We start from the raw sequence: 25,886 nt of genomic DNA on the forward strand, positions 1-25,886 counted from the left end.
GAGAACGCTTTTTTAATTTTCTAAAAATAGATTATCAAAACAAAAAAACTGAAAATGAATTCAAAACTAAAAACTAAAAATTAAAAAGTAAAAGACAACATAGCTCAAGGGTTTTGAATGTAATTCACCCTTTTAGTTTGCATATATTTCAAAGTTCCGTTTGAGTATCATTGCCTAAGAAATATTACCTTTTATAAATTTTGGAAAAAATGTTATTTTTCTATATAGATATAATTGGTGGTTATATTTATTATGCGTCACATATATAATATATGGATTGAAGCAATCAAGCGTGAAAATAGAGTTTCCAAATTCAAATTTAGTTGCAATTTCAAATAATAAAATATGTAGGCAAATGTCATGCTAATAATTAATTCTCAGTTAATTATTGTGTATGTTAAAAAGGGATTTTTTCATGCTTCAATTGTGATCATGCGCGAGTTTGACGATGCGCAAGCACTTGCCGGCGCCCCACAATTTGCTGTCGCTATTATCCCAACATATAGCCAGACGGCAAGCCATTCAGCAGATCCACGCTCAACTACTCCTCACTGGAGCCTTCCACTCCATCAACCCAACGTTATGCAATCCTTTGCTCCGCCATTACTCGCTCGGATCCTTCCCCCAAGAAGCCATCCTCCTCTTCAAGCACCTCCAACTTCACCCCTTATCTATCTGCTTCTTCGACAGCTTCGCCTACTCCTTCCTTATCAAGGCCGCCGCCAACTTGCAGGACACCGCTGCCGGTAATCAGCTTCACGCCCTCACGTTCAGGGCTGGATTCCAGTTCCACGTCTACGTGCAAACTGCTCTGCTCAACATGTACGCGGATTGTGGGTCGTTGGTTTACGCCAAGCAGGTGTTCGACGAAATGCCTCAGAGAAACTTAGTTACCTGGAATGCCATGATCACTGCCTTTGCCAAGTGGGGTGATCTTCGGTTGGCACGTTCTATGTTTGAGCAGATGCCGACTGCCAATGTTGTCTCCTGGACTGCGCTCATTGCCGGCTACACCCGCGCAAACAATCCCAGGGAAGCTCTGGCCTTGTTACGGAGAATGGTCATGGACAATGGTATTGTCAAGCCAAATGAAGTAACAGTCTTGGCTGTTCTCCCGGCCATATGTAATCTTGGGCGCCTTGAATCTTGCCAATCGGTTCATGCTTACATAGAGAAGAGTGGCTTCACCGCGTATGATATTCAAGTTGCTAATTCCCTTATAGACACTTACGCAAAATGTGGATGCATTAATAGTGCATTCAAAGTCTTCGAGGCTATATCTCATGAGAAGAGGACTTTGGTGTCATGGACATCCATAATCTCTGGGTTTGCAATGCACGGAATGGGAAAGCAAGCAGCAGATAGCTTCAAGCAAATGAAAGAAAAGTGTTTAAAGCCAAACCAGGTAACCTTCTTAAGCATCTTAAATGCTTGCAGCCATGGAGGATTGGTCAAAGAGGGGATTGAATTCTTCAGAAAGATGGTCGATGAGTGTCAAATTCTGCCAGATATCAAGCATTATGGGTGCTTGATCGACATGCTGGGGAGGGCCGGTTGGTTGGAGGAAGCCGAGAAGATATCTCTGCAGATTCCTGGCCAGATTTCCAATGTTGTGATATGGAGGACGTTATTGGGAGCGTGTCAGTTGTATGGTGATGTTCAGATGGCAGAGAGAGTTGTGGGGAAGATAATGGAGATGGAGATGAGATATGGTGGAGACTATGTGCTTTTCTCCAACATAGTTGCTGGCTCTGGTAAATTTGAAGATGTTGAGAAGGTTAGGAGAGTGAAGGATGAAAGGAACGCCTCGAAAGTTCTTGGCATTAGCATGGTCTGATAATTTGAATGTTTACTAATTGTAACATTTAACAACAACGAACAACGAAGCAACGCAAGGCTGCACGGAATTGAACTATGGCAAACTGAAATCCACGGATGTGCCTGAAGGTACCGTAGTTGGTTTGCAGAAGGACACTGATCGAGTTGGATTTGTGCTCGTGCGTATCCATGGAGCGAACAACCCGCAAAGGGTAAATATATCAACTCTAGAGAGAGTTACATCTAGCTTTGCTGCCGGAGATTGGGTGCGCTTGATGGAAGAAAATGGCCAGCACTCCCCTGTTGGGAGTTCTACACTCCATACGACGAGATGGAACTGGGTATATTGGTGTTCTTGGGCTAGAGACTATCCGGAGAGGGCATTGTTCTGAACTTGAGGTGGCAGAACCTTAATTCTGTGGGACAGTTTGTGAGGTTAAGTGAAGATGTCTTCAGTCAAGATGTTGGTACTTTGCAATGGGTGTCTTGTTGTAAGATTTCCAGGGAGGTTTGTGTTTGGAGATGAATATGATAGCTTCTTGGCCGGTCCAGCTCAAGTGGGACTGGTGTCTTTCGATAGTTGTCCTGGGATAGTGAGTTTTGAGACAAATATTTAGCGAAATAAGTGTAAAAGTAGAAATTAATATCATTTTATTAATTTTTTTATTTTATTTTGTTTCTCAATTTCTTTTATGCTCTAGAATGCCAATTAGATTATGATTGCCTTTATTATTTTATGTAGAATTTTAATAAAAATTGCATGCGGTATGTAAAAATACTTGGATCGTTGCGGAATAATCGAAATTAATTTGTCTAACGATCTTCATGGAAAAAAATTATAAAAACTTTCTTACTTGTCCATCCCTTGTCTGTTCAAGACTCGAATAATGATGTCGAAGATGGTATATAAGTAATTAGAAATTGATTCTGATTGTTATGTATTTTTTATTGTCTTCTATACATATTAATAGATATTACACAAATATAAATAGGCATATCTCTATAAGAATTTGAATTTAATTCAAATTTTAATTACTTATTCCATCGTATTATTAAAATTCAAATACGAATGAATTTAAAATAATTTTAAATTCTAGATACTTATCTAATCATTAAGAAACTTATCCCAACGTAACTATAATTCTAAGAATCTTTCACTTGAGTATATGGGATAATACTCAACTCATCTCTTCATATAGGACGTAAAAGAGTGCGAATTAAATGATATTAATAAGAGTACTATATCAAACAATCACAAATGCCAACGTAGTACTGTTATAAAATGAAATAAACGAGGACAATAGCATCTATGGCTTAGATAATACATAATACATCATTCAAATGCTTCAAATCTCTCGAGAGTAACTCTGAACAGCATTTGATCATCAATCGAAGTTTTTACACTCATGACCATCACACGGATAATTATCCGGACTATAAGTTGCAAAACTTACATGATGTGGTATAGATTTTCTTTCCTAAAATTCTAATCAATCAATCTCTTGGTTCAACCACTTGCCCAATCATGGCCCGTCTAGCTGCTTTCTTGTTGGCCAATTGGGTGACATGCTAAATTAGTGTAATTGGACATCAATTTCATGAAACAATGTTAGGTAAGAAGACATGTGTGAATAGGGTCACACGTAGTGACAGAGAGAGAACAATTTTGTCACTTTCCTATAACGATCGAACAGTGGAACCCTCACTAATCAAGGATGTCACATTCAAAACACCTTAAAATAAGTTTTATATCAATTAATTTTTTATAAATAATCATTAAAAGAAATTGGAAGACATATTTTGATGAATAATATTAAATATTAATATTAATTTTGAGTAATCAAGATTATTCTTGTTTCTTTTGATTTGGCTTATGCATTAATTGGTATGAATTCATAAATTGTTTTTGGGGATTTTCTAAAATTTTTTAGAAAATTTTAGAAAACTCAGCAGTGTTTCCAAGCCCTTACACGCCATTGAAGAATCAGTGTAAACCCTAGTCGCATAAGCCATCACCATCGGGATCCTTTGCTTAACCTCACCGGAAGCTGCGACAGTCTTACCGAAAACTGTGTTGTCTAAACCATAACCTGTGAAGTCGGAACCCTCGGAACCCTTCTTTTAACATGTTCGCAGCAAGCCAGCGAACGGAATGGGATTGAGTTGATGGTGAAGGATTCACTGTAACAGACCTCGTGACAGTAGTGAACGACGTTGAATTGTCCTCATCCGATCTCCTCGCGCACATGTTACTCACTGTTCGAAGCCATTGGAGTACTCATCTACCGTCAGCAGCATCCACGGCTCCCCAGTCGTCGGTCGCCACCATCACGATGCCTCAATCACCACTGTGAGTTCAAGCTGCAATCTTGCTAGTAACCACCACGCCTTCACTGCTTCCCCTTCTTGTTGCATTGTAAGTATAACCTTACCCAATTTCTCAACTCAAATCCTAACCCGATTTGACGATCCATAACCATTTGACTCATGTGATCCGATCCATTTAACAGAAAAATTTCTAAAACCCACGACCTAATTACCCATTGACGTGATTCCTAACTTGACCCTACTATTCCCAAACCCATCAACCCACAAACCTTATGGAACCGCCCAATACACATGCTTGTACACTTCATTCCTTTTTACACCATGAACAAAAAACCTCCACTTTCCTTTAATTAAAGGTATATTCCTTCTTTTCAAAATATGATTAATATTTATCAATTGGGTATCTTTAGTAAAGAGAGAGAGAAAGAGAGTGAGGAGTGGGGGAATTACCATATTTGTTGAATCTTGAGCATTGTTTTTTTGTTATTCATATTGCCATTTAATTTAAATTTCTTGGTCTTAATTGTGCAGGTTTCTTGTCTGCAATTAAGTTGTAATTTGAGTTTTCTCAGTAGTTAATTTATTGCATGTCTCCTTGGCCTTCTTCCCCTTATTATTGTTTCCTTTCCCATGGCCTCCAATAAACATGAACAACCTTTCTTCACTACACTGATTGATGTTCACTCATTATAAAATTTAGTAACATCTATTGAAACTTGAATGAACAATCTCGAGAGTCTTTCAAATACATTGGGAACCTTTACTGAGTAGATGACAGAAATCCTCAAAATACTAAGTAAAAGATAGGATTGTTATGACCCCAGGAGGTAAACCAGTAAATGTATCGATAGAACTACTTGTATTAACCGTTAGTGGTTAATTAGCTGGGGGGAGGGGTTAAGTAGTTAGGGGATTAGCTAACTGTACAACAGCCTACTCTTTGTTGTTGCGTTAGTTAGTTTGTTGTTAGCTTGCTATTATATTGTTAGAAGTGATGTTATAGGCTCTATAAGAAACCTACAACAATGAGAGGGAAGGGCATCGAGACTAATAACAAGTTCTACACTTTCAATATCTCTCTCTTAACTTTCTCTCATTCTTTCTTTCTCCCTCCTATCTGTTTCTTCCTAAATTCATCTCTTCTTTTTTGAATTCTGCTCAAATTCTTTTAATTGTCCAGCCCACAATCTGAGGGCTGAGGGCTTGACAAGGAGATGATTTTGTAGAGTCCCCTCCTTCTAAATCTATATGTGGTGCACTCCATAGCCCAGGGATACACATTGCTTCCAACAAGATTCCTCACTCACAAGAAACAATGGATCCCTTTGAACCTAGACAACCCTAAGATAGGAATGCACATCTTGAAGCACCTAGATATGACTGCCAGCATCTAAACTTTGAAGAACCTATAAGTGGAAATTCTAGAATCGATGCATATCATGAAAGGAATCTAGAAAGATAATATAGACAATCACCTCCACTCCATACACTACAAGAAAAATCAATTTTAGTGACGGGTTTTGTGACGGGGATGCTCCCGTCACTAATTTGTGACGGATTTAGTGATGGAAAGCCGTCACTAAAGTGGTTTAGTGACGGTTTGAAATTACCGTCACAAAATTGCGACGGGATGGTGTATCCCGTCGCAAATCAGCGACGGGATACATTGTCCCGTCGTAAAATAGCGATGGGACCGAGCTGTCCTGTCGCAGAACTGCGACGCGTCTGACGACCCGTCGCAGTTCTGCTACAGGGACTGACGCCCCGTCGCAGATTTTCCTTTAAAATCAACCCCCCCTCTCCTTCCCCACTCTGAACGAACCCTCTCCCATTTTACCCCCTCACTCTCTTAGTTTTCTCTCTTTGGTGCTCATCAGTGGAGGGGTAAGTAATTATTTTATATTTTTTAGATTGTTTTAGTTTTAATTATTTTATGTTAATTTAGTTGTAGTTATTTGTGTTAGTTTAGTTTAATAGTATAATTTATTTGTGTTAGTTTAGTTGTAGTTATTTTATTTTTGTGTTAGTTTAATAGTTTATTTTATATTAGTTGTTGAATTTAATGATTATTTTATATTAATTAGTTTAGTTTTAGTTTAATTGTTTATATTATTTGTAATGCTTAGAAATTAAAATGTAAAATTTATTAATTGTTTATAAATTAATTCATTAATTATTTTGATATGTAATAATTGGACTAGGGAACCATGCAACTCTAAACATACACATATAAATAATGTTTATTTTTTTATTTTAGATATATTTTTAATGAAAAATACTGTAATTTTAAATAAAATATGTAAAAAAATTATATACTAAAAATAGACTTACTATTTAAGAAAGCATATATTTTATGACAATAAAAAAATATTTAAGTGTATACATTAAAAAATTAAAAAAATTCTATTAAAAATATAAAAAATTCTATTTAAAATATAAAAATAATAAATAATAAATAAAATTTTAATTAAAAAATTTAAAATTAACATATGAAATAAATTAAATAATTATTTTTAAAATTAAAAACGTATAGATTAAGATTATTATTTAAAATAAAACACTAGCTAAAATTAAAATTAACATGACAAATTAATTAGATAAATATTTAAATTAAAATATATAAGGAATGCAATATTAAAAATAAAATATAATATAAAAGTAAACACTAAAAATACACTAACGAATTTTAATATTTTTATTTAAAATTAAACACTAAAAATACAAAATAAAATTTACCGTGAAAAATATATTAGTTTTTATAACAATAAATAACCATAATAATTTTAATAACTCAATGAAAATAAAATAAAAAATGTAACAAATCAAAATTTGAATAATTGTTTAAGTAGTAAAGGAAATAAAAGTTTAAATTGCGTTAGTTTAGTTTAATAGTTAATTTATTTTTGTGTTTAGTATGTATGTTGAGTTTAATGATTATTTTATTTTAAATAGTTTAGGTGCATTTTAATTGTTTATATTATTTGTAATGTTTAGAAATTAAAATGTGAACTTTATTAATTGTTTATAAATTATTTCTTTAGTTATTTTGTTTTGTAATTGTATTAATAACATTTATTTTTTTGTTTTTAATTTAAAACATATTTTTAATTTAAAATACTGTAATTTTAAATAAAATACGTAAAAAATAAAATACTGAAAGTAAATACAATATTTATGAAAACATATATTTTGTTGCCATAAGATTAAATATAGACATTAAAAATTAAAAAATTCCTATTTAAAACATTAAAAATAGTAAATTTGTAAAATTAGAATATTTAAAATAATGTACGAAATAAATTAGATAATTATTTTAAAAATTAAAATAGAATTTAAAAAGGTATAAATTTTAATTTTTTTATTTAAAATAAAACACTAAAAATTAAAAATTACATGAGAAACAAATTAGATAAATATTTAAATTCAAATATATAAGAAATACAATATTAAAAATAAAATACTATTAATGAGTAATATAATTTATTGTTATAAAATAAAATAAGTACACTAATGGATTTTAATATTTTTATTTAAAATTTCAACGTGAGACATTTATAACTAACTTAGAAAATATATTAGATACACTATTTTAACCATATTATTCTTAATTACTCAATCAAAATAAAATAAAAAATGTAACAAATAAAGTTTTTAATAATTGTTTAAGTATTAAAGGAAATACAAATTTAAATAAGTATTTAGGAAAAATTCAATTCAAACATGTAGAGTTAAGTAAAGATATTAAAATTTATCTTAATTATTTATTATCTCAATTTATTAAAAACATACAAAATTTATCTTAATAAATTATTTATTATTATATTTATTTTTTGTTCATATTTATCAATTACCTATGACAGTCTGGAATGATGAAATATAATTTGGTTAGTTTTCACTATAAAATATCTATTAGGAACTAGCGCGTGCTTCTTATACAATTTTGAATTGAAAATGGAAACTCCGTTGCATCGTCGATGGATTGATAATAGGTGTATGCCAAGAAGGGGTGGGATCACTCCTGAATTTTATGCTGGTGTTGATGAGTTTATTCATCTTGCATGTTCTCAAGAAAGTTTCATAAGACTAGGAGTGTTGAAATGTCTTTGCATGAAATGTGAGTGTTTGAAGTTTAAATCAGTTAATGAGGTGAAAAGGGATCTTTGTAAGCATGGGTTCATGAAAGGGTATTATTATTGGACGAACCATAGGGAAGAAATGCCAATAATGCCTCCAAATGTTATTGTAAATGAATATTATAGAGAAGATAATTTTAGAGATCAGTTTAATCCGTATGAACAAATGGTAATGGATGCGGCAGGACCGTCACATGGGCATGCTACAATGCAATGAGCGTTTAGCGAAAGTGGTCATCAGTCATACAATATTGAGGAACCACCTAATGAAAATGCAAAAGCATTTTATGAGATGTTATCTGCTGCACAATCCCCATTATACTCGGGTTGTGATGTAGAGAGTGAACTTTCAGCTGCAGTTAGGATGTTGAGCATTAAATCTGATTACAACATGCCTGAAGGTTGTTATAATGAAATCATGTAGTTTATGCAACATACAATGCCAACTGGTAACCGTGTGCCCGATGACTTTTATCATACTAAAAAGTTGGTGTCTAAGCTTGGACTTGGTTGTCAGAAGATTAATTGTTGTCCAAATAGTTATATGTTATATTATAAGGATGATTAATTTGAGACGAGTTGTAAGTTTTGCAGTCATCCTCGTTTTAAGTCTGCAAGAAGTGGCACAGGAAAATTTAAAGAAATTCATTTTAAGAGAATGTGGTATTTGCCACTACAAGAAAACAGTCAATTTGAGACGGATTTCGAGATGAATTTTGGGCCGTCGCTAAAATCTCCGTCGGTAAATTTGAGACGGATTTTGAGACCGATTAGAGACGGATTATTTCCGTCTCTGTTTGAGACGAATTTAGAGACGGTTTTTTTTCGTCTCTGTTTGAGACAGATTTAGAGACGGATTATTTCCGTCTCTGTTTGAGATGGATTTAGAGACGGATTAGTTCCGTCGCTATTTGAGACAGATTTAGAGACAAATTTTTCTGTCTCTGTTTGAGACGGATTTAGAGACGGTTTTTTTCCGTCTCTATTTGAGACGAATTTAGAGACGAATTTTTCCGTCTCTATTTGAGACTGATTTAGAGACAGATTTTAGAGACGAATTTTTGCGTCTCAAATTGAGACGAACTTATAGACGAAGTTTGAAAAGAATTTGAGACGGATTTTTGCCGTCTCTAAATCCGTCTCTATTTTAAATTTAATTAAAAAATAATTTTCTTACAAAATTTTATATATAAACCTGTTATGCACAATATAAATAATGTATAAATATATAAATATGATATACACAATATTAAATCCATATAATATTAAATTCATACAAGAAATCCATACAATATTAATAAAATACATCGTCCATGAATAATAAAAATAATACAATGTAATATCTATCCATGGCAATGACGAATCCTCTTAATGATCCGATCCCATATACACGACCCTTCTTTTTCTTGCCTGCAACCTCCAACCATAATGATGTCTCATCAAAAGCTGGTTGTGAAGGTTGTGCAGCAGCGTCACTATCTTCTGTCGGGCCAACTGCTGATGATTGTGATGATGCATCATGTTAGCGCATCTGGAAGTCAGCCTGCAAGTATATACATGGAATAAGTTGTATTATCAAAAATGTCAGTTAAGCATAATAGAATATAAGACACAAGTATTGTTGTATACTTACATAAGTTTCCTCAGACCTATTGTCAATGAATCCTGATTTATCTTTTTTTTGGTGCGTCGCAATAAATAACTCAACCTGTGTAGGTGGGCGACCAAGTAACTTAGACTGCAAGGGAAAAAATAAAGTGTTCATGCAACCATACTTAAGTAATTAAGTATAATGAAAATAACAAAAAATATCAAATATTACCAGTCTCTTCTTATGCTCTGATATAGGGATGGAACCACAAGTATGCTTGCTACCTCCGACATCTGAAGACTGATTTTTCTTGGCCTTTTCTGATTTGTTTTTAAATTCTGGAGTATTCCAATACTCCTTGAGTGCTTCAAATATAACTTCACACATCCAAGATGATTTTTTTGACAAGTCCATCCTCACATGGAACAAAAGGTCAGTCAAACAATCAGAGGCTGTCTTTTCCTCCCTCACATTCTAAGTAAGCCAACACTGACAAAATAGGTATATAAACTACCCTAAGCCCAGTGCATATATATTTAGTCACTAATATCCAATGTTATTTTTAAAACTATTGTTTTTCACAAGACACTCAAAAATATAAATGATAAAATAATGAATCTCAAGTGAGAAAAAACAAATCTAAATAGTAACACCACAAAGAACATCAATCATATTCGGATTCCTTCAGATCCCAAACATCTTTGATCAATTCATCAATGATTTATCTCCATAAGTCATCAAATACCTCTACCAATAATCATCTCTAAGGGATATATGCATGAAAATGCTATTTGCTTGTATACTACAATAAACACATCCAAGGAACTATTAGTGTGTGTGTGAGAGAGTGTGTTTAAAAGAAAGAGAGAAAGTAGAAAGAGAAGGTAGCCATAGCAGTAGAGGCAACTGTTCACGACTAAGGCCTCGTTTGGCTTGGCAGTGTTGTGTTGTCCATAAGACCGCAAAATAAATAAAGATTTCCATCATTGGGCAAATGTATCGAGATATATACCACATTCAACCTTAACTTGTATATGAACATAACTTCAAAGGAGTGCAATATAGATCACACAGAGCAACTGCTTGCTAGTGATCAGACCAAAAAATCAGCAATTTAATGGCGGAAGAGGCAAGGAAAATCTGGGGCTAGAGAAGGCAGTGATTTTAAATAGTCATTCCATGCTTTGATAAAAATAGTGTTGGTAACGATTAAACGCCTGCTTGGTATAACAATATTAAACTAAACAATAATTGATAGGTAGTACACAAAAGCTTAAGCAAGGAAAACACTATTCTAATCCTCAAACAAACTAGCAATACAACAACATAGTATAGCTATACAAAATAATTGCAATAAGAAAACCACTATAACTTCTAAAGCTTCATACTTGAAACACCTACAAGTAAAAATAACATTTAAGTAATCATGAATTAAAGAATCAAGACATAATCAACAAGTTAAAATCAATTGACTAGAGCGAGCATATCAAAGTTTCATGGAAGTGCTGGAAAGCAAAAGGAATAATGACTGATTTTTCACAAAAAGAATAAAAAAGTCAAGCAATACAACAAATTGGTACAAACTTTAATGATATTGAATTATAGATAAGGCCACAAATCCTAGTGAATCTATTTCCTATCTTTCAAAACTGCTTGTTCTTTTGTGTTGTTAAGGAGTTGGATGAAAACTATGGCAATTTTCAGCACTTTGAGAAAAAGAAAAAGGACATAAAGCGCATTTATTCACATTTACAAAGACCAAAGTCTCTATATATACATTTTGAAGTTAATTTATTCTTTCTAAATGAATGAACAAATGAATAAGTACTCCAATTTCTTTCACAACAAGAAGAGGAAGTATAGATTGTCCAAACATTTTAAAAGCTAACATTTGAAGCAAAGGTACACTTGAACCATAGCATGTTCAACACTTCCTAAGTTCCATGTCATACCTCTCATAATAGAATCTAAATTTCCAAATAGCCCACTTTTGAGAAAAAAAAATTTATGTATTGCCCCACCCCCACTCACTTCATATATTTATATATATTTTATTTATATTGCCCCTCTAGCCTACAATACCTTCATATATCTTGTTGTTTGGTTAATTGGCTTAGATTGGTAGACATTTTTTTGCTTGAAAAAATTGCAGGCTAGTAAAGCAAGTAATATGATCATTATCTCATAAATCATGCTACTTTATCAGAACATCAAATTAGAGTTTGGGAGTGTATTTTAATTAGTGATAATGATAACAATAAGGGAAGGTTATCATTGATCCCACCCACTTCAGTTGCAAGCATGTAATCCCCTGGCATCACTGTGCTCCCAAATTATTGGATTTTCAATGCATATATATATATATATATAATACGCATACGTAGAGGAAATGGGCACTTCAATTATTCATTCATTTCATATCTTCCAAATCACATGATTTTCATGAGTATAATAGAGATTAATATGTGTTCAAGTTACCTATGGTTTTGTTACAAAAAAAAGTCACCTCAAATAATATATATTTAGAAAATAAATAAAAACAGAATTTGAGAGTTTAAAAGTTCATGTCTCTCTGAAAACTATATCTATCTATATACATTTTAAAAGATTATGTGGTATTCCAATTTCCACATAATCTATGGAAAATAGGAGTATACAGTTTGTTGTGTGAATCAAAGATACGTGTACAGTAATTTTCTTTTAACAGTTAGACATAGTAATTCATAATTCAATGGGATACTCATAGCTATAACACATTCAAGTAAATGTCTAAAACTAGACATCGAAAACACTCTGGCTGCAGCAATTTCACCTGTCTGATGAACATTGCCTTTTAGTCACTTAACGAACAGTCTTATTTGCTATTCAGTTGAATCAAACGAGAAAATATCTTATATTAAATTATCATCAACGACTTATTTCCTTTCTTGCTCTCTATATTTTATTCTATTTTGTTATTATCATTTTTGCTTTTCGATTGTTCCTTTAGAACCTGCAAGCACCTATATGGCACAGCCAAGCATGCACCGATCCATCCTCAAGAAGGTTGAGATTTCTAATTGAACTGACACAAACACAATTCTTATCCTAGAGTTGAGCTCTGTATGAAACGATTAAAATCAAACAGCATATAATTAACTACCAAACTGACTAGAACAAATGGAATCATCAAACTCTTAACCAACCTAGTCGAGGAGGACTTGGAGAAGAGCTGGTTGAAGAGTGAGAGAGAAAGGGGGGGAGTTTAGCCTTACGGTTTCTTTTCGCAAAGAGGGAAATCGAAATGGGCGGTGGAAGAACTAGACCTTGAGGCAGCTGCGATGATGATTGGAGGCGGATCAGGAGGCGGTGACGGCGACCGAAGGCGGGAGACGAAGCGGCAGCGATGACCCGAGGCGGGAGATGAAGGCGGCGGCGACGACCGGAGGCGGAGACGTCGGGCGTGAGTTCAAAGAGAGAGAGGGGGGAGCTAGGGATTTGAGGGAAAGAGGGAATGAGTGGAGGAAAGAAGGATTTGGGGATTTGAATTTTTTTTTAAAAATAATTAATTATTAATTAAATCTTAATAAATTTTTTAAGTACTGTGTCACACAACTTGGTTTATAAAATATTAAAAAATTATAATTTTTATAAAAAACAACAAAATTTATTATTAGATATACTTTTTAATAATAAATGATACAAAAGTGGTTTTTTACTTTCTCATTTGTATATGTACTTTTCTATTATTAGATATATTTTTTCAATGATAATCTTTATTATCCTTTCTTGAATATCAAATATTACTTTAATATTTTCATATTTATGTATATATTTATCATTTATATTTTTTAGCTGAAAAAATCTCAATGATCTAAATATAAAGGATAATGATAACATCAAAATTAGTTGTCCAAATTGATTGTTGAGTTAATAAAAAAATAAAAAATAAAATGTCAAATAAATTATTATGTAAATAAATAAAAAATAAACTATCAAATATTTTATTATATTTTAAGTTTGGGAGTGTCATAATACTTGAAAAGTAATCAAATAAATATTTAATTTTGAATCAAATTAGTCAATAAACTTTATAATAGTAAAATAATAAATTATTTTACTTTTAGAATTAGGAATCTAATTTTGAGTTAGTATTTAAATTACGACTTAAATTTGATAATGTGTTGCAAGTGCCATTATTTTTATGAAACGCTTGTGTTTTTGAGTTTCAATACCATTCATTCTCCTACCAACATACTCAATTAATCAAAAAAAAAAAAATTAAATAAATCATACATAAGCCCTCAAACTTCTAAAGAAAGGGCTGCACGATTAATGAAGATTCATAAAACAAAGTGAAACACTGTCAATTGTCGCCGGCTATTTTCGACGATCAGAGACAAGCACCCAATACCCTTACCCATATTGACCAACATACCCAAAAATCAACAAAATCCAACGGTTGGATCTCTATAGATCTATGTTTAAACTTCTGGCCAAATACTTAATTTCCACATATAAGTATATATATCATGGATATATACTGAAAAAATTGTATTGATGAAACTAAAAGACTTACCTACTTGTACATCGAGTTCACTTTCATAATTAAAACGTGTCGGATCGACGATCGAACGGCTAGATACATGACATAAAGCGATGATTTAGAAAAGTGTTATTGAGATAAAATTGAGAGAAAAAATAGAGCAAAATTGGTGGGGAAACTTTCGCCTCCCACTATCGACCCCATCCTATTTATCTTTGGGCTGATCGGCAAGAGACCTTCTCTTTTAGTAGGCGGATCTGACCCGGTTCGCTTGATTTCTCTTCTTTTTTTTTTAATATAGATATATGTGTATATATATATCTATTTTTTTAATATAGATATTATTATTATTATTATTATTATTATTTAGAGATCGATTTTCTCCCATATCTTCCGTCTCTAAATTTATCTCAAAAAATTTCGTCTCAAAAATCCGTCTCTAAACTGTTGCTTTATTATAGTGTCGTTTCGTTACAATAAATATGTTGTCAGAATTTTCATACCTATTGTGACAAATTAGTTTGTCAGAATAAGTCTAAATTCTTGTAGTAAATGTATTCACTATCTTAATGTGACTGGCATTGTTGAAATCTATAGGGTCCAATTGAACATGTCTTTAACCTATCATCTTTAAATAAATAGACAGTTCTTAGATTTCTCAGAAGAAAAATATCATAAATTAATTATAAACTGACACATGGACTACTACTTTTAATTAGTATGAAATATTTATATTAAAGAATAATAAGTCACATATCAATATTCATGAGATGAATATAATAGATATATGGATAAATGTTAGTTGAACATCTACTGAATGTGACACGAGTCACATAGGTAGTACCATTTTTTTTGTTGATTCATATTAGAAAATTATTTATATATTTATTATTGAATGTCTATAATTTTTTTTATTTAACATTTTTTTAATTAATTTAAAGGTGTTTTTAATTAATTAATCATCTTAAATTTTAGATTAATTAATTTTTAATTTAATTATTTTTTAATATTTGATTCTCCCATTTTACGTCCTCAAAATTTAAAATGTAATGTATGTTTAGTATATATTTTATTTATAGAGTTTTATAATATTAAAATGTAGTGTATTACTAATTAAAATGTAATGTATATATTATTAATATTAATTACTAATTAAAATGGAGTGTGTGTTTTATAAAATTTTATATTTAGTTTGCATTTTTTAATATATTTTTTTATTATTTATCTATTTAAATAAACTTTCAATAGATTTTAAATTAAATAATTATATTTAATTGCTAATTAGAGACGGATTTAGAGACAGAAAAATATTCGTCTCTGAAGTTTGAGACGGATTTTAAGACGGATTTTTTTCCGTCTCAAATTAAAGACGGATTTAGAGGTGCAAAAAAATTCATCTCTAATTAGAGACGGAAAAAAATCCGTCTCAAAATCTGTCTCACATTTCAAAGACGGATTTTTTCCGTCTCTAAATCCGTCTTTAATTTGAGACCGATTTATTTTTGTCTCTAAATCCGTCTCAAATTAGAGACGGATTTTTTCCGTCTCTAAATTCGTCTTAAAAATTTTCTGTCTCAAAATCCATCTCTAAATCCGTCTCTATTTGAGACGGAAAAATCCGTCTCTAATTTACTGTTTTTTTGTAGTGTGCCCCTCATACCAAGATTGCAAAGAATCTATGCTTCAACCATTACTGCTTCGAACATGAGATGACACTATGAAAATCGGAGAGAGTTTGGGGTATTGTCTCACCCGTGTGACGGTGAAGCATGGAAATATTTTGATTGGACACATCATGACTTCTCTGCTGATCCTAGAAATGTAAGGCTTGGTTTGTGTGCAGATGGGTTCACTCCATATGGTCAATCGGGTGGCCCGTACTCTTGTTGGCCAGTAATTGTGACCCCATATAATTTACCTCCTGGATTATGTTTGAAAAGAGAGTTTATGTTTTTAACGGTTATTATTCCGAATCCTTCAAATCCCAAAAGTAAGATAGACGTATTTTTACAACCTCTAATTGATGAATTGAAATTGCTTTGGCACGAAGGAGTGTTGACTTATGACATATCCACAAAGCAAAATTTTATGATGAAAGCAGCTCTGTTGTGGACTGTCAATGATTTTCCTGCATATGGAATGTTATCTGGTTGGATGACATCAGGTAGATTAGCATGCCCTTATTGTATGGAAAACACAAAAGCTTTTAATCTCAAGTACGGTGTGAAAACATCATTTTTTGATTGTCATCGATAATTTTTGCCAATGGATCACCCTTTTCGAAGGAATACAACTGCATTTCGAAAAAATAAAGTTGATAATTATTGTCCACCTCCTCGTTTAAGTGGAGAAAACGTATTTGGTAGAGTATGTAATGTCCTGTCTATCTTAGAACAACAAAATTGTGTTATGATCGGATATGGTGTGCAACACAATTGGACAAAAAGAAGTATTTTTTTGGGATTTGCCATATTGGAAAGATAATCTTATCCGACACAACTTAGATGTCATGCACATCGAGAAGAATATTTTTGATAATATTTTCAATACAATCATGGATGTGAAAGGTAAAACTAAAGATAATAGCAAAGCTAGAATGGACCTGAAAGAATATTGCAGGCGGAAGGAGTTGGAATTAGTAGAACGTGGTGAGGGTAAATATTGGAAACCTAAAGCTCAATATACTTTCACGAGAGAACAAAAGTTAAGTATTTTGAAATGGATAAAAGAACTTAAACTCCCTGACGGGTATGCATCTAGATTAGACAGATGTGTTGATATGAAAAATGAAAAATTGTTTGGCTTGAAGAGTCATGATTGTCATGTTCTCATGGAACGGTTACTTCCAACGACATTTTCAGGATTACCAGATCGAATTTGGAGTCCAATAATTGAGTTATGCCAGTTTTTCAAAGAAATATGCTCAACAACGTTAAGAACTGAACATTTGGAAGTTATGGAACAGAACATCCCAATCATTCTATGCAAAATAGAGCGTGTATTTCCGCCTGGATGGTTTAACTCAATGGAACATCTCCCAGTACATTTGGTTTACGAAGCAAAGGTCGGAGGGCCAATCCAATACAGATGGATGTATCCATTTGAACGGTAATAATAATTTTATATTTATATAATTTATTGATTTTGTCGTATAGTTTATTATGTTCTATTTCATAAATTAAGACAACTTTAAAATGATTTAGATTTCTCAATACTTTAAAGAAGAAAGTTCGGAATAAGGCTCGCATAGAAGGATCTATCTATGAGGCATATTTAATTGAGAAGACGGCCACATTTGGTTCATATTATTTTGAATCAAATATTCAATCAAGGAGGACGAGAGCCCCTCGAAATGATGATGGGGGAGAATCTTCGCATCCACAAATTTCTATCTTCAATTATCCAGGTCGTGCGACTGGTCCAATGAAAAAAAGATGGTTGGATGTTGATTAGTGGTTAATTTTGTAAAAATTTTGTTATAATTATACCCTTCTTTCGATCTTAAATATCGTTTAAATTAGATATTAATATATATTTTATGGTTATATGTAAATTTAAATTGAAAGATGAATGAAATGAAGTTCTAAAGTAAATAATAATAATATATAAAATTATATATAATACATATATATCATTATATGCATGCATGTAATATATATATAATATAATCTAATATATATATGTGCCATGTGTAATACATATATATAATATATAATTTATTAATAACATTAAATTATTTTTATTTTTTTTAGGCATGAAGAATTCAAGCCCATGAAGACTTAAAGTCCATGAAGAATTTAAGTCCATGAAGAAATCAAAGCCATGGAGAAATCAAGTCCATGAAGAAATCAAACCCATGAAAAATTAAAGTCCATGAAGAATTCAAGCCCATGAAGAATTAAGGCCCAATTTGAGCAACCCATGGAAAATATTATTTGGAGAAGGCCCAAGGATTATTTTTAATCCTAATGAAGATTAAAAACCAATTTATAGAAATCTATTTTTATTTTTTATGTGAGAGCTTTATTAGGTGTGTTTTTTAGCTAAAATCCATTTAACTATTAGGTGGATATTATAGCTAAAATCCATTTAACTTTATGAGTGCTTTATTAGGTATGTATTTTAGCTAAAATCCATTTAATATTAGGTGTGTATTATAGCTAAAATCCATTTAACTTTAAGTGTGTGAGTGCCCATTAGATATAATTATGTCTAATTGAATAATTGAAATTGTATGGTTTGTATTGCATCTTGTGGCCTATAAATAGCTCACTTGATTGCATTTGTAAGTGTGATTATTATTCTTGAATAAAAGTTTAGTTGTTTCCTTATAATTCTCTCTTTGAGAATTGTTCTTGTTCTTTCTCATTTTCTTTAGTACTTTCTCTTATAATCTTACTTTTTTTTCTTTCTTCTTTTAAATTCTTATGTCATTTATTATTACTTTATTATTCACCGCCTAAATGACCGGTTAATTTGTGCCTTTAAATTTCTGTAATTTTAATTCTTGTCATTTAATTATTCACCGCCTAAATGGCCGGTTAGTTTATGCCTTTAAATTTCTGCAATTTTAATTCTTGTCATTTAATTATCCACCGCCTAAATGGCCGGTTAGTTTATGCTTTTAAATTTCTTGTCATTTAAATTCTGTTATTTAAATTGCGTCATTTAAATTTCTGTCAATTAACTTTCAAATAAAAATGAGTAGTTAAATCTAATCTTGGGTTAAGGCAAGGACAGTGTCCAATGCCAATGATTCCCAAAGAAAGCTGCGCTTTAAATAAGTAACATTAATTTAAATTTCAGTATGAGTGTGTATTAATTATTAAAAAATCACTAGGTTTGGATTGGAGCGTAAGCCTAACTTAGAGCTTTCATGCCATGTATGAGAGTTACTAGAACTGGAAACGCTATCATACCTAAACCCAGATGATTAATTTAGTTGTTTTGTGTATTAATTGCAATTGGATTTATGGTGGTTGCTTAAATTAGAATCTCGCATATCATGTATGGGGATTGCTTAATCTAGAACTATCATCATCTCTAATTGCATTTAATAACAAACCCTCATATCTGAAATTAAATTAGTGTTGCTAATTTTTTATGCTAAAATTTGGGAATCAACGGGTTGGTACTGAAATTGTCTTAACTCAAGCACTATCCAAATTCATATTTTTACGTTTAATGTTTATTTCAATTTCTGCCTTACTTTATTTTTTAGTATCTGTTGTCTAAAAAAAACTCATAAAAAAACATTGTTTCCAATTTGTCCAAATGCGTGTGCGTGTGTGTGACATTCTTTTTCTTTTGCCATAAATAAATCTCTCAGTGGACGACCTGGATTCATCCAGAAAATATAAATTTAAATTTGGACTACAACTGCACTCGTACACTGGCGAGTATAAACCTCTCACTAAAATAAAACAAATATAAAAGTTTTATTATGATTTGTTCTTATTATGTTTTAATTGCAGGGTGAGAGTGCAGCCAGATGTGAATGAGTTCCAAACAGCAAAGTTGTATGTCTTGCTAAATACGCCAAAGGTCGAAACTTATATTGAGTAAGAACCCAAACTTAATTATATTAATATATTTATGAGTTCATATTAATAATTTTTTCATATTATGTTGATATATATATTTTAATGTTTCAGCATCTATACAAACATGTTACGTGAATTATCGCCAGTAATCAGTGACGAAGAATTAGATAAACAAATCGAGGAGCATTTTTGTGTTTGGTTCCATAATCATGTAAGTTTGTAAAGTTTAAGATATTTATTAATTTAATATTAATTATGTATACATAAAGTACTAATGGAAATATTTGGTTAGGTGAATTTGAGTGGCGAAGTTATTGCAGACCCACTAATTTAGAACATAGGGTGGGGGCCAACTTCCAACGTGAAACATTGGCCAATGTATTTCATCAATGGATACAAATTTCATACTATTGAATGGAGTCAGAGTAGGTCGACAGAAAACTATGGTGTTTGCGTGTCTGCGTCAGGAGGCGGAGCTTCACATATGAATTATTATGGAAAACTTATAGACATACTTGAGTTAGAATATGCAGGCTTACCAATAAAAAGAGTAATTTTGTTCAAATGTGAATGGTATGATCCAAGTCCACGAGGAACTAAAATTCATGATAAATATGGAATTGTAGACATTCGATCATCAAGAAGATATAGGAAATATGATCCATTCATATTTGCCCAACAAGTTGAACAAGTGTATTACGCGCCTTACCCTGATTACTGTCATGAAAAAAATGGTTGAATGGTTGTAATTAAACCAAAGGCACGAGATACAGTAAATGCTCCTGAAGCTAACATGGAAGAGCCTTTTCAAGAGGATGAAATATTGCAACGGCCTGTAATTGATGTAAATATTGACCTCGGAGGCACTTTATAAGATGATAATGGCCTAGTAGAAGAAGTTGATGTCTCGAATATCGTTGAGGAAGAAGAAAATGATATGGATGAAGAATCTGTTTCAGAAGAAGACGAGGAAGATATATTATCTGATGACAGAGATAGTGACCAGGAAGACATTGATGAATATATAGAAGATGACTGATAGTTTTTTTTTTTTTTTGTGCATGCTAATTAATTACCTTTGTAATTTTAAAATAGGAATATTAATAATTTGTGTACATGTACTTTTAGTATGTTGACTTTGATGTTAATGTAATTATATATATATATATATATATAATTGTCAAAATAGATGTCAAGACATTCAACACCTCCAGGTAGGGGAAGAGGTAGAAGTAGAACATCCTATAGGACCACACCTTCTCCAGATGCCAATTCTGGTTCGCAATATTCTTCTCCTGACTCCACACCTATTGTCCAATCCACACAATTCAATCTCCAGTCACCACCCCCACCACCACCCTTACAACCTTTTGCTCCCATGCCTCATCAGTTTCCATATCCTGAAAGCACGATTCCATGGGGTTATTATGGTGTTCCACCTACTTTCTACCCACCAGATGTTGTACCACCGAGTGGCTAATATGTTGGGGAAACTTCTCATATGCCAGACAGACCTTCCCTATACACATTCGTGCCGACACCGCAATGACTCAATTCATCATCTGCTTCTGCACAACATTCTGAGCCCATTCCAACTGACCCGGTTGACATCAGCCGAGGAGATGGTCGAAAACACTTATCTTGCGATGAACAGTGTAATCAATGAGTATCGTATTTATTATTTTAAATTTATTACTTGCAATTATATTATACATTCAAATATATATATATTTTGTGTTTGACAGTTTTATCCCTAAGAGTGGCCCACCAAGCAAACTGGGAAAGATTTGGAGGGCATGATACACTGAACCGTGGATTCATTGGGATGAAGTGCCAGAAATAATACGAAGGATGTGGCTTGAAGAATTTAACGTAAGTTAATTTATAATTCTTTTTTAATATAAGTTTGTATTTAAATTCTTATATATATATATATGTTTCTTAACTTAATGTAGAAGACGTATTTCTGGCAACCCGAGGAGAATGATCGCATATGGCTCACATGGAATAAGTCTGGTAGATGAAGTTTTAGGAGCCATATGCATCGAATTAGAAACGGGGAAGACGGAGCAATGTGGATGGATCCCAACGTGCGTAAGCCACTTGATGCAAAGTGGGCAGAAGAAAGCAACAAAAAAATTGCCACACAAAATAAAAAAAATCGTGCTTCCGAGACCGGTGGGTCGCTCCACACTGGCGGGTCCATTCCATTCTCCTTGACTCGAAGAAGGCTGGTAATTACTTATGCTAACTTATATATTTTTTTAATTTATTTAAATTATAAGTTTAGTTTGATCAAATTTACTATATTATTTATTAATTTCTTATACAGGCAACTGAATTGAATCGTGAGCCCAATGAGTTTGAATTCTTCAGGAGAACCCACACTAGGAAAGATAATCAAGGAGAAGAAGTGTGGGTCGATGATAGATCTAGGGCCGTTGCTGTATGTGTGTTTTATAAATTAAATTAAAATTTTTATTTTAAAATAATTTCTTAATTCATTTACATGAATGTTTTAATTTTATAGGAAAAATATGAAAGATTGAGTGCAGAGGCATCTTCATCATCCGCAAGTACCGGAGAGTCCTCATCGCCTACAGTTAATGAACACGACATCTTCTATCAAGCTGTTAGTGGTCGGAATAGAAAGGGTCGAATATACGGGTTGGGCTCTTAAGTTAATTTGTTATATCCATCTACCGCCAATCGTTCTAGCCAATTATCTTCAAATGTGTCACCAGAGTTTGAACAAATGAAACTTAAAGTCACCAAATTAAACGATGAGCTGCTTGAATCCCGGGCTGAGAATCGGCAATTACGATAGTGGCAAAAACAGGTGACAGCGTGGCAGTTAGAAATGAATATGGTAATAAGTAGATTGACAAAACTATCTACTGTAGATGCTGGACCGTCGATTGTTCCAAGTGGATCTGACCCGGTAGTTGATCAAGATGAGGGTGATAATGATGAAGATGAAAATGATAATAATAATGATGATTGATTGTAGTTGAATGTTGTAAACATTGATGATGTGAACGTGGGTAATATTAATATTAATTTTCTTTTTAATGTTAAATTTGTTTTATTTTTAATGTGAGTGTGGGTAATATTAATTTTTTTAATATTTTATTTAAATTTTAAAAAAAATTCTTGTTATTTTAAATTTTTTTATTCTTATAAAAGAAAATATTAATATTAATTTTAATTTTAATAAATATTAATTTTTAAAAAATATTTTAATATAAATTTTAATTTTATAAATTTAAAAATTAAAAAAATATTAATTTTGTAAAAACATATTGATTTAAAATATTAATATTAAATTTAATATTTTTTTTCAATTTTTTTTATTTCAAAATATTTGCGACGGGCTGTCCCATAGCAGATTGGCTGAATTTTATTTTTTTAAATAAAATTATTTATTTTATATTTTTTTTATTTAAAAAAATTTGTGACGGGGTACTGCCCGTCACAGAGCCCGTCTCAGATTGTTAGTGTAAGTTTTAATTTTTTTTTAATTTTAAGAATATTTGTGACGGGGTGTTGGCCATCATAGATCTGTGATGGGAATTTACCCCTTCATAGATCTGTGACGGGGTACTGCCTATCACAGATATGTGACGGGGTAGTACTGTCCGTCACAGATCTGTGACGGAATTTACCCCGTCACAGATCTGTGACGGACAGTACTACCCCGTCACAGATCTGTGACGGGTGTCCCGTCACAAATTTGTGATGGAATTGCTCTCCTATCATAGATCTGTGACGGGTTACCCACACCCCGTCACTAAAATTCTATCACGCCCTCTTTTGTGACGGTTCGTTACCTCGTCACTAAACCCGTCATAGAAAAATTTTGTGATGAATTTTATGTTTTTAGTGACTGATTTTCCTGTGACTAAAACTGATTTTTCTTATAGTGATAATAATAGATAGGAATATAATAGAGAAAATAATAGGAATGTAAAAGTGGATGTCACTACAAGAAACAAGCTTTTTAGTGGAGGCCATGATTGTCACTAAAAGCCCAAAAAGCCGTCACTAAAAGTATTAGTGACGGCCAGACAGACCGTCACAAATCGTAACTAATGCCCTCGTCACTAATGTAATTAGTGACGATAAAACTGGCCGTCACTAAAATTAACCTATTAGTGACAGCCATATGTGGCCATCACTAAAGTTAACCTATTAGTGACAGTTAATATGACCGTCACTCCATGTTGACTGTCACTAAAGTTAACCCGTTAGTGACACGATGTTGACTGTCACTAAAGTTAACCCGTTAGTGACACGATGTTAGCTGTCACTAAAGGTAATCCATTAATGATGACGATGTTGGCCGTCACTAAAGTTAACCCATTAGTGACGATAATGTCGGTTGTCACTAAAAGTGGTTTACCCATTAGTGATTACCATATGTGGTCGTCACTAAAAGTGGTTTACCCATTAGTGACGACCATATGTGGCCGTTACTAAAAGTGGTTTTAACCCATTAGTAATGACCATATGCGGCCGTCACTAAAAGTGGTTTACTCATTCCAGTGAACTAAAACGCGACCTAGGTGGCCGTTGGCCGCCGCAATTATGGCCAAATCGGCCACCTTAGGGGCTAGCTCGGCTAATCGGTACCGGCGGACGCCTAGCCGCGTGAACCACCTGGCCGATTATGGCCTAATCGGCCGCATGAATAGATTAGTATAAATTTATTAGGGTTTTGTTTCCCCTTACCCGTTACCATTTCTCTCTCATCGATTTCCCCTTCTCTCTCACACGTACCGCCATCGATAATCTGTTGCAAAGTCGCCGTCGTCGGCGCCTCTCTTGTGCTCGCACGCAGCCACCGTCTCTTGCAGTTGCAGAGTTGCCGTCATCGCTATCTCGTGCTCGCACACCGTTGCCGTCTCCTCTCTCGTTCTTTCTCACACATCTTCCTCACTCACCCTGCGCCTCCTCTGGTAAGTAGTACGCTACTGCTTGCTATTGCCTCTCTCGTGCTCGCACGCCGCCACCATCTCTTGCGTTGCTGGTTCTTGATCTTTTTCCTCCGTCGAGTGTTTTTGTTACAACTGCTTGTTGTTGCTGTTGGTTGTAATTTGTTGCTTGTATTTTGTTGAGTTGTTCTTCCTCCACCAAGTGTTGTATTTTGTTATTGTTGTATTTTGTTATTATGTCTATTTGATTATATTATTTTTAATGCCTATAAATTGTGTTTCACAAAGTCTAAACTCTAAATTTAATAATTTCATAATCTTTATTTAATTTCTATATGTATTTGGGATAATATGAATTTTAATTTGTATGTACATTTAGAATAATATGAATTTTAATTTAAAAAATAACAATTTTTCTAGTTCCCGCCTAGGCCCCAACCTGTCGCCCAACTAGCGCCTAGCGCGTTTTAAAACACTGCCCATTAGTGACGACCATATATGGCCGTCACTAAAAGTGGTTTTAACCTATTAGTGATGACCATATGCGGTCATCACTAAAAGTGATTTTAACCCATTAGTGACGACCATATCTGGCTGTCACTAAAAGTGGTTTACAATTTCACCTTTTTTGGCCTACAACTTATACCATGTACATTTACTTTACAAATTTACGAACACCTGTTTTACAAAATGTTACAAACTATCACAATATATGAAATATATTGTTATACAATCATCAACAACCCAAAAGGCAAACATATATATATACTCACATTATCAACAATCAAAAACTATGATTCAAAGTTTTGGGGGGTTTGGCGGGAGGATCTCCCGCTTCATAGAAATACATAGGTTTTTTTTTATTTTAGTTAAAACATTTAATTGTTAAATAAAAATAAAATAACTTATAAAATTAATATTAATAATAGTTTGATTGATAAAATAAAATAATTATGATTATGATAACTAATAAAATAATTTAAATTATAATAATTATTAAATAATTTAATTAAT

General features: G+C 32.7%; 1 protein-coding gene and 1 long non-coding RNA gene across 2 annotated transcripts; one reads left to right on the top strand and one right to left on the bottom strand.

Annotated features, from left to right (window-relative positions):
- Window positions 1-442: 442 nt before the first annotated feature.
- LOC127795274 (pentatricopeptide repeat-containing protein At1g09220, mitochondrial) lies at window positions 443-2,487 on the top strand. Its single transcript, XM_052326850.1, has one exon. The coding sequence runs from the start codon at window positions 449-451 to the stop codon at window positions 1,835-1,837; it is 1,389 nt and encodes a 462-aa protein (XP_052182810.1). The 5' UTR covers window positions 443-448; the 3' UTR covers window positions 1,838-2,487.
- A 7,032-nt stretch (window positions 2,488-9,519) lies between these two features.
- Window positions 9,520-13,275, bottom strand: LOC127793958 (uncharacterized). Its single transcript, XR_008021515.1, has 2 exons — window positions 9,913-13,275; window positions 9,520-9,822 (listed from the first exon to the last, which is right to left on the bottom strand). It is a non-coding gene; the product is annotated as an uncharacterized LOC127793958 (long non-coding RNA).
- Between the last annotated feature and the right edge of the window lie 12,611 nt (window positions 13,276-25,886).

This window comes from Diospyros lotus, chromosome 2 (genome assembly GCF_014633365.1).
Source record: "Diospyros lotus cultivar Yz01 chromosome 2, ASM1463336v1, whole genome shotgun sequence".
NCBI lineage: Eukaryota > Viridiplantae > Streptophyta > Magnoliopsida > Ericales > Ebenaceae > Diospyros > Diospyros lotus.